General features: G+C 42.8%; 1 protein-coding gene across 3 annotated transcripts in view; it reads right to left on the bottom strand.

The window, feature by feature from the left end:
• rad18 (RAD18 E3 ubiquitin protein ligase) overlaps window positions 1-17,511 on the bottom strand; it is a 227,520-nt gene that overhangs the window by 26,712 nt on the left and 183,297 nt on the right. For all 3 annotated transcript variants that reach the window (XM_048547656.2, XM_048547657.2, XM_059649652.1), the window contains one exon: window positions 10,861-10,923. In XM_048547656.2, coding sequence (XP_048403613.1) covers window positions 10,861-10,923 — 63 coding nt within the window. The remainder of the gene's footprint in view (window positions 1-10,860; window positions 10,924-17,511) is intronic.

The raw sequence follows: 17,511 nt of genomic DNA, 5'->3' as shown, positions 1-17,511 counted from the left end.
TCTCCCCGCCGGGATATTGGTCCCTTTCCAGGTCGTTTGAAACGCATCCTTTTCGGTCTTTTCAGTCCCAGAAGTGACCCCAATGATCCAAGAACCTGCACCTCTGCACATTGCATCACCTACTCAGCCACTGATTTATCCACCCTATCTTCTTATTCCTTTCGTCATTAGAACTTGGCACTGCAAGTAAACCAGGGATAATTCCTTTTAATGTTCTGTTTTTTAATCTTCTACGTAACCTCTCATATTAACTCTGCAAAGCCTGAACCCCTTCCTTAGCTATGTCATTGCCACTAAGCACCTCAGCATCTTTGTATCTAAGATGGCATTGTAAGTGGTGACTTATAAACTTTTCACTGTACTCAAGTGATGTGACAACATATGACAATAAAGCCAAATCAGTTCAATTCAATGTGTACAATGACTTCTGGCTTCTCACTCTCCCCTTTGATAATACACTATGTGTTTTGAGACTTCCTTAACACTAGCACCAGGAAAGCTATGCTATCCCAGATTCATGCTCATTGATGCAGAATCTCCCGTCTGTGCCCTGGACAAGAGAATCCGCTATAACAACTATTCTTTTAAACAGAATCATGGAATCCTTACTCAACATGGAAGCAGGCCATTTGGCCCATCAAGTCCACACTATCCCTCCGAAGAGCATCCTGGTCAGGCCCACACCCCTCCCCTAGCCCTGTAACCCTGCATTTTTCCATGGCCAATCCACCGAACCGGCATGTCTTTGGACTGTGGAAGGAAACCACAGCACCTCAAGGAAACACATGCAGATACAGGAAGAACATGCAAACTCTATTGCCTGAGACTAAAATCGAACCTGGTACTTGGTGTTATGAAGTAGCATTTTAACCACTGAGCCACTGTGTTGTCACAACTTTGACAAACCCCAGTTAACATAAGATTTATTCTAAGTACCCAAGAGCTGACTACCACTTCTACTTTCCTAAGAGATTGTGGATACCCTTCCACCAGATCAAATTAATTCATGCTTTAAAATGAGCCAATTGAACCAAGCTTTGTTGGGTTCACCAGACTGAATTCATTAGGTCTAAACATGATTTTTAAAAAATGCAATACAATTACACAAAAAGTACACATGGTCATTCGACAATGACTAGCCCTCAAACTCAGGTTAGTGCACACGAGCACCCTCAGCCCACCAGCACATACAAACAGGGTTAAATGTAGTTTTAAAACCCTATCCTCATACATAGAGGGAAAAAAACACCTTTACGCCTCTTGCCCAGATTGCTGTATTTTCTCCCATCATGTTTGTAGTTCAGATTGTAGTGCATTTCTCCCTTTAAAACATCCTTAGCTTCTTCATGTGTGACATTCCAGTGTTGCTCTCCAGATAGCCACTGGGTTTATGTTCACAGCTATCTTTAGTCTGTCTGAGGTTATTTGTGATCATGATGGCTTACGGCTACGGTATTTAAACAATGCACAATGAAGGAGGATTCAATTTGATAATTCTAAACATAAACTGCAAAGAAAATCTATTACATGGACATTTGGGAAACAGTGAACGTAGGTCAAGAGGCAAATGCTAAGTACATGGACAGCAAGGAAAATACAAAAAGATTAGGAGAGAAATGAAAATAAAAACAAAATCAGGAAAGCAAAAACAAAACTATTAAATTCTCAAGGAACATTAAAATAGTCAAGTATTTTGCAAATACATGAATAAAAAGTGACAACTGTGATCGGTATAGAAGCTAAGAAAGGATAAAATCACACGCAGTATGGATGGATTGCATCTGCACACTTTAAAAGAATTTAGGCTAGAAATAACAGAGGCACTATTATACATGATTAATCATGTGTTAAAAGGTGTAATGCCAGAGCCTACAGGATAGTTAACATTACATCTAATTTAAGAAGAATGATAGAAAAAGAGAGAGAAAAGAGAAAGAAATGCAGAAAATAATCCATTAAGTGCCTTAATGGTTATGAAGAAGTCGTACCAGACTTGAAACGTTAACTGTATTTCTCTCTCCACAGATACTGCCAGACCTACTGAGTTTCTCCAGAATTTTGTGTTTTTATTTCAGATCTACGGCATAGGCACTATTTTGCTTTTGTTGTTCTTCTAACACTGGGACAAGGCTGTGAGGGGGTTTGACTACCAAACACCAGAGATGGAAAAACAAAAAATTGTTTGTCTTCTTAATTCATTCCAAGGTCACATTTATCCAATTTCGATCATTAATCCCAATCTCAATTACTGGTAATGAATGATATCCATTTCAGAATATTAAATCAGATAGAAATAAATGTTATGTTTAGACTGGAATTAAATTCAATTTTTAACAGTGGTCAAACTACAAAAAAAATTCTCTTATCATCTTGTAAATAAATGTAATATTTCATTTTGAAATGCTGATGATAATAAACAGCACAGAACCAACGACAAAGTGAAGGCACTTAGTACGGTCAGTAACAGATACAACTCATTATTTTTCATGCAGTTCTCCCTTCCACAGACATAGACATAAATCAAACCAAATTAGTTCAAAACAGCCAGCAATAGTGACTATGAGTGGAAAAACAAACTGTAACAAAACAAATGCTCAGTTTACGTCTGGTAACTATTAAGTGAGCGACTAGAGACATAAAAAATTTGCACAATGTACAGTTTCGCCATCAAGTGCTCAGGCAATTGTGATGAAAAGTCATCAGCATGAAACTTCAGCTTTGCACTGCTGTCTGCACATGCTGCTTATCTCTAGCCTTTTCTGTTTTGTGCCTTAATTTAAAAAAAAATTCATTTATCGCATCCAGCATTTAATGCCCATCCATAATCGTCTGAAGGTAATTAAGAGTCAACCACATTGCTGTGGGTCTGGAGTCACGCATAGGCCAGACCAGGTAAGGATAGCAGTTTCCTTCCCCAAAGGACATTAGTGAACCAAACGGGTTTTCCAACAATCAGCAATGGCTTCACGGTCATCATTAGACTCTTAACTCCAAATTTTTACTGAATACAAACTTCACCATCTGCCATGGCGGTATTTGAACCCAGGTTCCCGGAAATTTATCCGGGTGTCTAGATTAACAGTCCAGTGATAATACTGCAAGGCTATCAGATCCCCTCATTAATTAATTCCTCAACTGCTAAAGTCAGAGTTTGAGCTTTAGTCACCAGTCATAGAGTCAAAGAGATGTACAGCACAGAAACATACTCTTCAGTCCAGCTCATCCATGATGACCAGGTATCCTAAATTTCCAGTCTCGTTTGCCAGCATGTGGCCCATGTTCCTCCAAATCCTCTCTATTCATGCACCCATCTGGATGCCTTTTAAATGCTGTAATTTTTCCAGCCTCCACCACTTCCTCTGGCAGCTCATTCCATACACATACTATGCTCTGTGTAAAAATGTTGTCCCTCAAGTCACTTTTAAATCTGTCCCTTCCCTCTTACATTAAATTTACGCCCTGTAGTTTTGGACTCCTCCACCTTAGGAAAGTATTCACCGATTCATGCCCTGCATGATTTTATAAACCTCTATAAGGTCACTCCTCAGCCTCTGACTCTCCAGGGAAAATAGCCCCAGCCTATTCAGCCTCTTCCTATAGCTCAAATCCTCTAACACTGGGTCAAGGCTGTGAATCTTTTCTGAATCCGTTCATGTTTAACAACATCATCTCCTTTAGCAGGGAGACCAGAGCTGAACGCTGTATTTAAAAATGGCCTAACCAGTCCAAGTGATGAGGATATGAAATTCTGTGACGTGACTATCACAGAAGCATTTAAAGGTGAAGCAATATAAACATGAACCAGAAAGGCCAAAATGTTAAGATAATAAAATGTGAGGCTGGATGAACACAGCAGGCCAAGCAGCATCTCAGGAGCACAAAAGCTGACGTTTCGGGCCTAGACCCTTCATCAGAGAGGGGGATGGGGAGAGGGAACTGGAATAAATAGGGAGAGAGGGGGAGGCGGACCGAAGATGGAGAGTAAAGAAGATAGGTGGAGAGAGTGTAGGTGGGGAGGGGATAGGTCGGTCCAGGGAAGACGGACAGGTCAAGGAGGTGGGATGAGGTTAGTAGGTAGCTGGGGGTGCGGCTTGGGGTGGGAGGAAGGGATGGGTGAGAGGAAGAACCGGTTAGGGAGGCAGAGACAGGTTGGACTGGTTTTGGGATGCAGTGGGTGGGGGGGAAGAGCTGGGCTGGTTGTGTGGTGCAGTGGGGGGAGGGGACGAACTGGGCTGGTTTAGGGATGCAGTCGGGGAAGGGGAGATTTTGAAACTGGTGAAGTCCACATTGATACCATATGGCTGCAGGGTTCCCAGGCGGAATATGAGTTGCTGTTCCTGCAACCTTTGGGTGGCATCATTGTGGCACTGCAGGAGGCACATGATGGACATGTCATCTAGAGAATGGGAGGGGGAGTGGAAATGGTTTGCGACTGGGAGGTGCAGTTGTTTGTTGCGAACTGAGCGGAGGTGTTCTGCAAAGTGGTCCCCAAGCCTCCGCTTGGTTTCCCCAATGTAGAGGAAACCGCACCGGGTACAGTGGATGCAGTATACCACATTGGCAGATGTGCAGGTGAACCTCTGCTTAATGTGGAATGTCATCTTGGGGCCTGGGATAGGGGTGAGGGAGGAGGTGTGGGGGCAAGTGTAGCATGTCCTGCGGTTGCAGGGGAAGGTGCCGGGTGTGGTGGGGTTGGAGGGCAGTGTGGAGCGAACAAGGGAGTCACGGAGAGAGTGGTCTCTCCGGAAAGCTGACAGGGGAGGGGATGGAAAAATGTCTTGGGTGGTGGGGTCGGATTTTAAATGGCGGAAGTGTCGGAGGATGATGCGTTGTATCCGGAGGTTGGTAGGGTGGTGTGTGAGAACGAGGGGGATCCTCTTGGGGATCTACCTAGAATACACCTCCTCCCACCCACCCGCGGAGGCGGAGGAATTGGGAATAGGGGATGGAATTTTTGCAGGAGGGTGGGTGGGAGGAGGTGTATTCTAGGTAGATCCCCAAGAGGATCCCCCTCGTTCTCACACACCACCCTACCAACCTCCGGATACAACGCATCATCCTCCGACACTTCTGCCATTTAAAATCCGACCCCACCACCCAAGACATTTTTCCATCCCCTCCCCTGTCAGCTTTCCGGAGAGACCACTCTCTCCGTGACTCCCTTGTTCGCTCCACACTGCCCTCCAACCCCACCACACCCGGCACCTTCCCCTGCAACCGCAGGAAATGCTACACCTGTCCCCACACCTCCTCCCTCACCCCTATCCCAGGCCCCAAGATGACATTCCACATTAAGCAGAGGTTCACCTGCACATCTGCCAATGTGGTATACTGCATCCACTGTACCCGGTGCGGCTTCCTCTACATTGGGGAAACCAAGCGGAGGCTTGGGGACCGCTTTGCAGAACACCTCCGCTCAGTTCGCAACAAACAACTGCACCTCCCAGTCGCAAACCATTTCCACTCCCCCTCCCATTCTCTAGATGACATGTCCATCATGGGCCTCCTGCAGTGCCACAATGATGCCACCCAAAGGTTGCAGGAACAGCAACTCATATTCCGCCTGGGAACCCTGCAGCCATATGGTATCAATGTGGAGTTCACCAGTTTCAAAATCTCCCCTTCCCCTACTGCATCCCTAAACCAGCCCAGTTCGTCCCCTCCCCCCACTGCACCACACAACCAGCCCAGCTCTTCCCCCCCACCCACTGCATCCCAAAACCAGTCCAACCTGTCTCTGCCTCCCTAACCGGTTCTTCCTCTCACCCATCCCTTCCTCCCACCCCAAGCCGCACCCCCAGCTACCTACTAACCTCATCCCACCTCCTTGACCTGTCCGTCTTCCCTGGACCGACCTATCCCCTCCCTACCTCCCCACCTACACTCTCTCCACCTATCTTCTTTACTCTCCATCTTCGGTCCGCCTCCCCCTCTCTCCCTATTTATTCCAGTTCCCTCTCCCCATCCCCCTCTCTGAAGGAGGGTCTCGGCCCGAAACGTCAGCTTTTGTGCTCCTGAGATGCTGCTTGGCCTGCTGTGTTCATCCAGCCTCACATTTTATTATCTTGGAATTCTCCAGCATCTGCAGTTCCCATTATCTCTGAGGCCAAAATGTTAACTCTACTTTCTCTCTGCAGATGCTGTCAGACTTGGTGCGTTTCTTCAACAATTGCTGCTTTTGTTTCATATCTTCAGCATCTACAGTTCTTTGTTTTATAATCTTGGGTAGCAATAGGAAGAGAATGCTTCTGGCACCAGCACCATCAAATGCACCCCAGATGCCACTGTCAGTTTATCTTGAATTTATCTTCTAATTCATTAAAACAAATTAAGGACTATCACGGCATATGTTAATGGATGGAAGAGTGTCATCATCATTTGATCGAGAAGAGTTTGTCGATCTTTGCACCACAATCTCTTGTAAGTGTGAAGATTTGGGGTGGCTCAGTGGTTAGCACTGCTGCCTCACAGTGCCAGGGACCCAGGATCGATTCCATCCTTGAACGACTAAATGCATGACGCTTGCACATTCTCCCCTTGTCTGCACGGGTGGACTGGCATGTTAAATTGTTCACAGTCTCCACAAGTGCCTAGGCTAGGTGGATTAGCCATGGGAAATGCAGGGTGAGAGGGCAGAGAGATGGGTCTGGATGGGATGCTCTTTGGAGGTTCGGTGTGGACTCGATGGGTCGAACAGCCTGCTTCCACACTGTAGGGATTCTATTTTAAAATCCAATTTACTGTTTCGGAAACCTTCAAATTCTAAAGCACTTTGTATACAATTTAAACCTAAATATGAAGGTGATGATCTATATGCACCAAACCGGATGTCAAACAAGTAGAAATAGTACAGAGTCTGAAATCTGCATTCAGCTATGATAAAAGCAAGAATGAATTCATGATTGTGACTAGTCTCATTGTTATCTTTCTGAAGGTATGGTTTACATTTCGGTAAAGAAATCACACTCCTTTTTTCAAGGCATCAGCTTTCCATAATTTTGTTCTTTTGCACAGCACTTTCCATGTCCTTAGATTCTTTTCAGACAATGAACAGCTGTTTCAGTTGTAAAGTAGGAACCATATGTGCATATCATTCCCTCACAACCAGGACACGAAGATGATTTCTGTGAGCACTGTGATATGGGATCATTAGTCTAAATGGGTCCACTACCTTAATTTGATTTGTTCTAATGTTTCAGCTCCTCCCGAGTACTGCACTGGTTTCAACATAGATATATGCTCCAGTCTCAAGCGTTTACTTGAACCCTGTGATTTCAGACTCTGAGGTGAGAGTGCTGCTGACTAAACCAAGGCTGAGACCATACTGTAAATTAGATTAAATCTCTTAAGTTTACTTTTGTAATCGAGTAGAAAGAATGGAAAACCAACAAGGTGACTGAAGAAGGGAATGATAAGTAGTTCATTATCATCATTAACTTCAAACTGTATTCCAACTTCATGGCTTTTAGATTATGTAGCTGTTGACAACTTCATGTCCTAAGCAAAGTTGCTCAACATTTTCCAAAAGTGAGGAAATTCCAACAATCTAATTTCAATCCTACATCCTTTAATAAATGCCTATTGTAAATGACTTTGTTGTACAATTAGTCATGAAGCAGGCAGTATTATTCTTTTCATTAAAAAAGGTATTATAGCAGTAGAGTGGCAGAGTTTCCATATTGATGTTAAGTTGGGAACAACATGTGTGAAACAGGGAAGACTGTTTGGTTCAATGAAATCATTCCCACCATAAAGCATCTGCCCTGCTATTCAACCCCCTTAGTTTTGTGAAAGAGATGCTGAATGGATAGAATTTCATTCAATTACTAATTCTGTGGAGAAATGAGATCTTTCCAATCAATAACCTCACTATTTTCTTGGATCCTTTTCGACATAAATCCATTAGACAAAATTGGTCACAAAAAGGACACTAAAACACTCAAGGCAGGGTCAACAATAATGGAAGCTTTGGAAAATTGTCTTACTAAACATGGAGCTAAATGTGTTTGCACAAAATCTCTTCACCAGAATTATGACGCAAACAGAGCAGGTCCAGTCATCCGTTCAAAAGCAGGCATTAACCAATTCATATTAAGAGAAGGGATTGACAATATTGCTTTCCTCCCACTACACCCTGCCATCCACCAGTCTGAGACAATTCCACCTCTCCCAGACAATGATGCTGAACTGCACTTCAGTGATGAAGTGTATAACAACTGATAGATTTTTAAAAATAATTATTCAGTGTGAGTAGGGAGCTGCTGTTATTTCCTCCTAACCACTTCGTAGATTTAATTTTAACTTCAGTAAAATGTAATGACTGGGATCAGACTGGGTTAGACATGAGAAGTTGTTGGTGGATAGGATCAGGGTAAACCCTAAGGCTTTCTATAGGTATTTAAGGATTAAAAGAATGACGAAAGTAAGATTAGGCCCAATCAAGGATAGTAGTGGTGTGGAGTCAGATGAGATAGGGGAAGCGCTAAATGAATATTTTTCAACAGTATTCACTCTAGAAAACGACAATGTTGTGAGGAGAATATAGAGATACAGGCTACGAGACTAGGTGGGATTGAGGTTCACAAGGAAGAGGTATTAGAAATCCGACAGAGTGTGAAGATAGATAAGTCCCCTGGGCCGGATGGGACTTATCCTCGGATCCTCTGGGCAGCCAGGGAGGAGATTGCCGAGCCTTTGGCATTGATCTTTAACTCGTCATTGTCAACAGGAATAGTGCCAGATGACTGGAGGATAGCAAATGTGGTTCCCCTGTTCAAGAAGGGGAGTAGAGACAACCCTGGTAATTATAGACCAGTGAGCCTTACCTCAGTTGTTGGTAAAGTGTTGGGAAAGGTTATAAGGGATAGGATTTATAATCATCTAGAAAAGAATAAATTGATTAAGGATAGTCAGCACGGTTTTGTGAAGGGAAGGTCGTGCCTCACAAACCTTATTGAGTTCTTTGAGAAGGTGACCAAACAGGTAGATGAGAGTAAACCGGTTGATGAGGTGTATATGGATTTCAGCAAGGCGTTCGATAAGGATCCCCACAATAGGTTATTGTACAAAATGCGGAGGAATGGAATTGTGGGAGATATAGCAGTTTGGATCGGAAATTGGCTTGCTGAAAGAAGACAGAGGGTGGTAATTGATGGGAAACGTTCATCCTGGAGAGCAGTTACTAGTGGTGTACCGCAAGGGTCGGCGTTGGGTCCACTGCTGTTTGTCATTTTTATAAGTGACCTGGATGAGGGCGTAGAAGGATGGGTTAGTAAATTTGCAGACGACACTAAGGTCAGTGGAGTTGTGGATAGTGATGAAGGATGCTGTAGGTTACAGAGAGACATAGATAAGCTGCAGAGTTGGGCTGAGAGGTGGCAAATGGAGTTTAACGCAGACAAGTGTGAGGTGATGCACTTTGGTAGGAGTAACCAGAAGGCAAAGTACAGGGCTAATGGTAAGATTCTTAGCAGTGTAGATGAGCAGAGAGATCTCGGTGTCCATGTATACAGATCCTTGAAAGTTGCCACCCAGGTTGACAGGGCTGTTAAGGCGGCATACTGTGTTTTAGCTTTTATTAATAGAGGGATCGAGTTCCGGAATCAAGAGGTTGTGGTGAAGCTGTACAAAACTCTGGTGCGGCCGCACTTGGAGTATTGTGTACAGTTCTGGTCACCGCATTAGTAAGAAGGATGCGGAAGCTTTAGAAAGGGTGCAGAGGAGATTTGCTAGGATGTTGCCTGGTATGGAGGGAAGGTCTTACGAGGAAAGGCTGAGGGACTTGAGGCTGTTTTCATTAGAGAGAAGAAGGTTGAGAGGTGACTTAATTGAAACGTATAAAATAATCAGAGGGTTAGATAGGGTGGATAGGGAGAGCCTTTTTCCTAGGATGGTGGTGGCAAGCACGAGGGGGCATAGCTTTAAATTGAGGGGTGAAAGATATAGGACAGATGTCAGAGGTAGTTTCTTTACTCAGAGAGTAGTAAGGGAATGGAACGCTTTGCCTGCAATGGTAGTAGATTCGCCAACTTTAGGTACATTTAAGTCGTCATTGGATAAGCATATAGACGTACCTGGAATAGTGTACGTTAGATGGGCTTGAGATCGGTATGACAGGTCGGCACAACATCGAGGGCCAAAGGGCCTGTACTGTGCTGTAATGTTCTATCATTCTTGGTTGCCCAGGCCAGGCGGTTACAATCCGCTAACATCACTGCGGGCTTGAGCTGTTGCTGAACATAGCGTAGTTTCTCTCTCTCTCTGCCACCCTTCAGAATATTTACACCTCGTTATGAACACATTCGCTACTCATGACTCCTCCTTGGATAAGTGAACAAACATTCTGGGCCCAGTTATGAACAGTGAGTCCTCTAACTCACCAAAGGCTCCCCAATGCAATACATTATGCACAATGACCCAATGCCAGCCTGTTGTAGCAGCAACATGATTTTCACCACCAGGTCCCACCTTGATCTATTCCCCTTCTCTACAGGCACATTTTCTTTAGTTGCACGCCTTAAACGCATTCCCCCATTCCAAAGTTTTTTTCTCTTCCATGCCAGCCTTTCCAAGAACTCCACCTTCAGTCTCTGTACTGTAACTCTATTCCCTTTATGCCCACAGACTCCTGCCAAACACACTCTAAGAAGCTTAGTTAGTATTGGGATTAATATGATACTGTGTAGCTCAAGAGACTGAATCATTAAAGAATAAATTGAAAATCTGAGTACAGAATATTTAGCTGGCAGGGTTTAAACATTTGCTGATGCACTAGCGAGATATTTCAAAGAACGTTTTGCTCAAATTATTTCAAATGAATGAAAGCAAATATCTGCGATATGCCAAAATATTGTTACTCACATGTTTGGCAAGTCTGCAAATTCCTGGGAATACTCAGGATCTGAACATATATCAGAGATGGAGCTGTACAAAGAGAACAAAGAGTTTGAATGAAAATTCTGAAGCAAGTTAAATACGTTCATAAAAACTGAAAGAACTGCAAATGCTGTAAATCAGGAACAAAAAGAAGTTGCTGGCAAAGCTCAGCAGGTATGGCAGCATCTGTCAATAAAAAAAATCAGAGATACTGTTTCAGGTCCGGTGACCCTTCCTCAGAACTCTGATTTTTTTAATTCACAGATGCTGCCAGATCTGCTGAGCTTTTCCAGAAACTTCTCTTTGTGTTCCTAAATACATTCATACTTCGGTGAAACCTGGCTAAGATACCTGAATGAGCTAAACAGTGATTTGTATCCAAATAGCAACAGCAGTTAGCAGTAATTTGCTTTTCACTTCTAAATGAGAACAGTAACTCTAGTAATGTAACATCATTTACCATGGAAATGGTAGCGATAAAATAAAGATGATCTGGCATTGGATTCAATCATAAAGAGGGCAGGCATCAAGTCACTGCTCGAAACACTGTCAATTCTTCGCTCTATCCCCAATATATTTATCTTCAATTTGTTTTATTCATTCAGGGAATGTGGGCTTTGCTGACTGGCCAAGCATTTATTGCTAATTCCTAATTACCTTTTAGAGAGCAGAGGTGAGCTGCCCTTATGAACTGCTGTCATCCACTGGTAGATATCAAAGAAGTAACCAGAATAAGTCACTCAGTCCTTTCAGTTTGTTCTTTCATTCAATAAGATCATGGACGATCTGATTGTAACCTCAACTTGCCACTCCTGCATATCCCCAATAATTTTTCATCCCTGTAATAACCAAGAATCTATCTAGCTCTGCCTTAAAAAATTTAAAGATTCTGCCTTTTTGAGGAAGGTCATTCCAAAGACTCTCACAGCCCTCAGAGAAAATATTTTCTCATCTCTGCCTTAAATAGGCAACTCGTCATTTTAAACTATGACCCTTATTTCTAGATTCAAGGGGAAACAAACATCCAGTCAGGTTCTCTTAGGATCCTATGTTTCAATTAAGTAACCTCTAACTCTTCTAAACTTCAGAGTCTAACCTTTGCTCACAAGGGAACAATCAATCCAGACTAGTAAACCTTCTCTGAACTGCTTCCAATGCATTAAAATCCTTCTGCAAGTACAGTGACCACTGCTATATACAGCGCTCCAGATGCAGTCTCACCAATGCCCAGTATAACTGAAGCATTACTTTGCGAATCTCACATTTAATTCTCCTCATTAAATTTTAATGGTGGCATGGGGAGAAGACTAATTGCTTGCTGTACCCACATACTAACTTTCTGCAATTCATGCACTAGGATATTCAGATCTCAATGCATTGGTGAGCTTTGCAACCGTTCACCCTTCAGATAACATGCTTTATTTTGTATTTTTTCTGCCAGAATGGACAATTTCCTATTTTCCTACATTGTACTCAATTTATCAGTCTTTGCTTATAGCCCAATGGCCTGAGTATTGACCTCATCAGCTTCAAAATCTCTCCTCCCCCCAACCTATCCACCTTCAGACTCACCTATCTACACCACCCTTCCCACTGACCAACCAAAATAATCTCTTACCTGCATCCACCTTGTCTCCTTCTCACCTCCCCTCCCTCTCTTTATTCTGGGCTCCCTTCCACCGCCTCCGTCCTGACAGAGAGTTTCGGCCATACCTCGCTCACGTCCACTAGACCATTCAAGCCAAGTTGCAAGACCTGCTTGTAGTCTACTCCACTTAGCATAGAACAGTACTACACAACATAAAGGAAGGTTTCCCCAATGTGAAGGCAGGACTTTGTCTGTACAAGGACTGTAGTCAAATAGGATTTTCCCCCTTGATGTTCCCGCTTCACTTGCCACAGGCCCAGTCTGGCCGTTATTGCTTTTTGGACTCAAACCAGCTCATCAGCAGTGGTGCTGCTAAGCCACTCTTAGTAATGTGCACTGACGATTCCCACTCAGAGCACATTCTGCACCCTTGCCACCCTCAATGCTTCCACCAAGTGATATTCAACTTGGAGAATTACTGACTCATCAGCCGAAGAGGGGCAGAAGGCAGTAATAAGCTGGAGGTTTCCTTGCCCATATTTGATCAGCAGTCACAAGATTTTCATAGGGCCTCGAGTGAATGCTGAGAACTCCTAGGCAATCCCTCCTGAATGTATACCACTTTAGCATCATCTCTGCAGGGTCACTTCTGCTGATGAGGCAGGTCACATACCAAGACAGTAACAGTGCTGCCAAGCAGTCATATTTACAGAACTGTACCTTACAGACAATGTCAGGCTACTGCTTAATTAGTCAGTGATACAGCTCTCCCAATTCTGGCAGTAACTCTCAGATGTTAGTAAAGAGCACTCTGCAAAGTTGACAAGGCTGAGTTTGCCATTGCTGTTTCCAGTGCTTAGATCGTTGACAAGTGGTGCATCAAGTTTTATTCGTTTGGGGCTTTTTATAAGTTTTATACAACTGAGTAACTTGCCAAACCATTTTAGGAGCACAGTTAAGACTTAGCCACATCCGCTGTGTGTCTGAAGTCACATATAGGTCAAACCAGTGAAAGCTGACAGGTTAAGAGATGATGAGAACTGCACATGCTGGAGAATCCAAGATAACAAAGTGTGGAGCTGGTTTCTAGGTGGTAGCCTGATTGGGTTGATTAGAAACCAAGTATAAAATTGAGGGGCCTAGACAGTGTGGATAAGAAGCTCCTAATCCTCTTTGTTGAAGGATCACTAACCAGGAGGCACTGATTGGGCAAAGCAATCTTTTTTTCTTTATCCAGCAAGTAATTGGGACTTAGAACTCACTTTCTGAAAAAGATGTAATGGCACTAAGCCTCTTAACAATTGTAGAGTGCTTGAACAGCCATAGTCCACAAAGCTATAATCAAAAAGCTAGGAAGTCGTATTAGACTGGATGGCTATTTGTCAGTCAGCTTCTGCTCAATAAATAGAACAATCTCCTGTACAGTATGTTTCTTTAAATATTCAGATCCTTTCTAAAAGCTACTATTAACCATTCTTTGCATAGTGATATTGGCAGAATTTGCCTCTTCAGTCAAGATGACTGCAACTTACTTACTTAACACTTCAGCCATGTCCTCAGTTTTGGGAAGATTTCCTCCTGTGAAGCATGAACAACATCATGGACCAGTTAGGCTAAATAGCCCATTTATGTGCTATACCTTTCATGGTCCCAAATCAGATTAATCTTTTCTTTGACCCTTCATATTAAAACACAATACTTCATGGTTACCTTTTATGCAACCTAAGCGTCTTTTCCTTATCCTCTCACTTCCCTTTATTTATTGTACTATTGCAGGTATCCTCATATTTATTCCTCAATTAACATCACTGAGAGAGGTTACCCGGTAAATACTATCCTGCTATGTACAAATTTGTTGTCAACAAGGGACAGGACTCAAAACTGCTCCAGTTTTGCAATGTCCTGAGGGTGCAAAAGGTGAAAATCTTTCCGTTTTTTTGGTTAAATTGCCATTATTTTATCATAACTATTTGTCAATGCTGGCAGCGGGCACAGTTCATACACAAGGGCAGTAGCTAATTTTTCACACACTGTGTTGTAAATTTATTTATTACTCAGCAGCCATCTCTCCCTTTGGCTTGCACACAGGCCGCTGTGACTTCAGCTGTGCAACACATCTTTCAAAAAGAACGCATTCAACTTAAAAGGAGCCAATGTTTAGAAGCAAACGTGGTTTGTGAAGGACAGATTTCTGAAATCGGTCAAACTTTGTCTCCCAGCATTCTGCAGGATGAGAAAAACCTGACAAGACATGTACTGAGTACTTTTGGATTTGGATTTGTGGGACATGGACATTGCAGGCTGCACCAGCCTTTACTTTTCCTGGAGGTGGTGCTGAGTTGCCTTTTTGAACCATTTGGTATAGAACATAGACAAGTACAGCACAGTACAGGCCCTTCAGCCCACGATGTTGTGTCGTGGAATAATCCTAATCCAAAAATAAAATAACCTAACCTACAATCCCCTCAATTCACTGCTGTCCATGTGCATGTCCAGCAGTCGCTTAAATGTCACTAATGACTCTGCTTCCATGACTTCCACTGGCAAAGTATTCCATGCGCTCAAAACTCTCTGGGTGAAGAACTTCCCTCTGACGTCTCCTCTATACCTTCCTCCTAACACCTTAAAACTATGACCCCTCGTGGCAGTCAATCCTGCCCTGGGTAAAAGTCTCTGGCTATCGACTCTATCCGTGCCTCTCATTACCTTGTACACCTATAGGCAAACCCCTAGTCCCATTAGAAATGATTCTGACCCAATGACACTGAGGAACTGCAATATATTTCCAGATCTCAGTGGTGAGTGGCTTGGCGGATAACTTCTAAGCAATGGTATTCCCACATATCTGATGCCTTTGTCCTTCTGGATGTTAGAGGTTTAGAGTTTAGAAGGTACTTTCTAAAGACGCCTGGTGAATTTCCACAGTGCATCTTATAGATAGTACACACTGCTGCTGCTGAGCGTTAGCAGTGGAGGAAGTGAATGCTTTTGGATATGGTGTCAATCAAGCAGGCTCCTGAGTCCAGGATGATGTCAAGCTATTTAACTGTTGTTGGAGCTGCATTCATACAGACAAGTGGAAAGCTTTCTTTCATGCTCCTGACTTATGCCTTGTAGATGGCAGACAGGCTGTGGTCAGTCAGGAGGTAAGTAATTTGCTATGGGATTCCTAGCCTCTGATCTGCCCTAGTAGCCACTAATTTCTGTGGCTAGTACAGTTCAGTTTCTGATCAACAATAATCTCCAGGAAATGGATACTAGCAGATTCAGCAATGGTAATGTCATAGAGCAACCTTTTATATAATAATCAAGAGGGAGCTAACAAAACTACCAAGACCACACAATGAGAAAGTGTCTATAAACTGCAAATGTAACTACAGGTTTCCAGCCACTGTGTGTGAAAATGCCTCACATCATTTGCAACAGCACAGTAATTTTGGTCCAACTTGTCCGTGTTGACCAGGTTTCCCAAATTAAACTAGTCTCATTTTCCTATATTTGGCTAATACCCCTGTAAACCTTTCTTATTCATGTGCCTGTCAAAATGTCTTTTAGATGTTGTAACTGTACCTGCATCTACGACTTCCCCCGGCAGTTCATTCAATATATGCACCACCTTCTGCGTGAAAAGGTTGCCGCTCGGATCCTTTTTAAATCTTTCCCCTCTCACCTTAAACCTATTCCCTCTAGTTTTGAACTCCCTTACCCTAGGAAAAGATGTTTGCTATTCATCTGAACTATACCCCTCATGATTTCATAAACTTCTATAAGGTCATCCCATAACCTTCTATGCTCCAGGGGATAAAGTCCCAGCCTCTCATTATAACTTAAACCTTCCAGTCCCAGTAACAACCTTATAAACCTTTTCTGTGCCCTTTCAAATTTAATAATATCCTTCCTGTCGCATGGTGGCCAGAATTGAAGTACTCTAAACGTGGATTTATGCTGAAATGGGGAAGATCCGCTTTAAAACCAATATTTTAAAGGATTGCTGCACATTTTAACAAGCAAGTAACATGACACTCATGGTATAGTTTAAACGACTGTCTAAACAAACAGTAGTTGAAGTTTGGGTTGTAGATGAACTGGAGCCAAGGGGTTGTGTTCAGATATAGCGGAGTAGCAGCAAGTTGACTGGTCTACGGACTAGTAACCAGTTATTAATGACAAAGACCTTTGGCTACCAACAACTGAGTCTTTAGTTCTCAGGTTACTGAGCAAATTGGGGCTGGAAACAAGATACAAAAAAAAACAGATCTCCAGTAGCCAGGAGCTATCTCTCTCCAAGTAAAACCCACGTTAAACTTAAAGAAAACTAGCTTGTCTTTCCTTCAGCAACTGTGGTAAGCTGTGGCTCTTAAGCTCGAGTTCTTTTATAAACCAACCTATCACCCTGTGTCTGTTGCAAAGCAGCAGAAGCATCTGGAGAAAGGCCAATGTAAAGCAATGTTCTGATCAACATAAGAATCAAAAGGACCACCTCAGCAAACCATAAAAGGGAACCATTGAACCTGCCTCCCAGTTATATTCCACCTAAAACATATTTTCCTTGTCAATTTATCTGCTTGTGTAGAAGGGCATGAGTGTTTTAATTGGCAGCGTTATGTGCAGATAATGCATGACTGTTTACACATACATACAGTCTATTTACTTGAGATAAAAAGTAAATCTTGTTATGTAGTGAAACCTTGTCCATGCTTTCTAACCTGAGTTTGTAAATCTGGTAAAAAATCTTTTGTGACAATTCCACCAGTAGCGGAGCTTGATTTTACAGCACATTATTCAGTGAGGTGTAACAGGTTCCAGGGAATTTACTTGACTAAAGTGAAACCAATCTGATGCAACCAATGAGAATGTGTATTGTGAGAAAGATGTGAAGCAGCTACAGGAGAGGACTTCTGTGAATAGCCAAGAATACGGTTGAGAAAATATAATGTGGAATAATGAGCAGTGATCCACTTTGTTAGGATTAACAGATATACAGAGTATTTCTTCAATGGTAAGAGGTTATAAAGCATAGAGAGGCAAAAGGACCTAAGTGCTCCTGT

The sequence above is a fragment of the Stegostoma tigrinum genome, chromosome 11, assembly GCF_030684315.1.
Source record: "Stegostoma tigrinum isolate sSteTig4 chromosome 11, sSteTig4.hap1, whole genome shotgun sequence".
NCBI lineage: Eukaryota > Metazoa > Chordata > Chondrichthyes > Orectolobiformes > Stegostomatidae > Stegostoma > Stegostoma tigrinum.
This window is presented reverse-complemented; position numbering and strand designations above follow the sequence as displayed.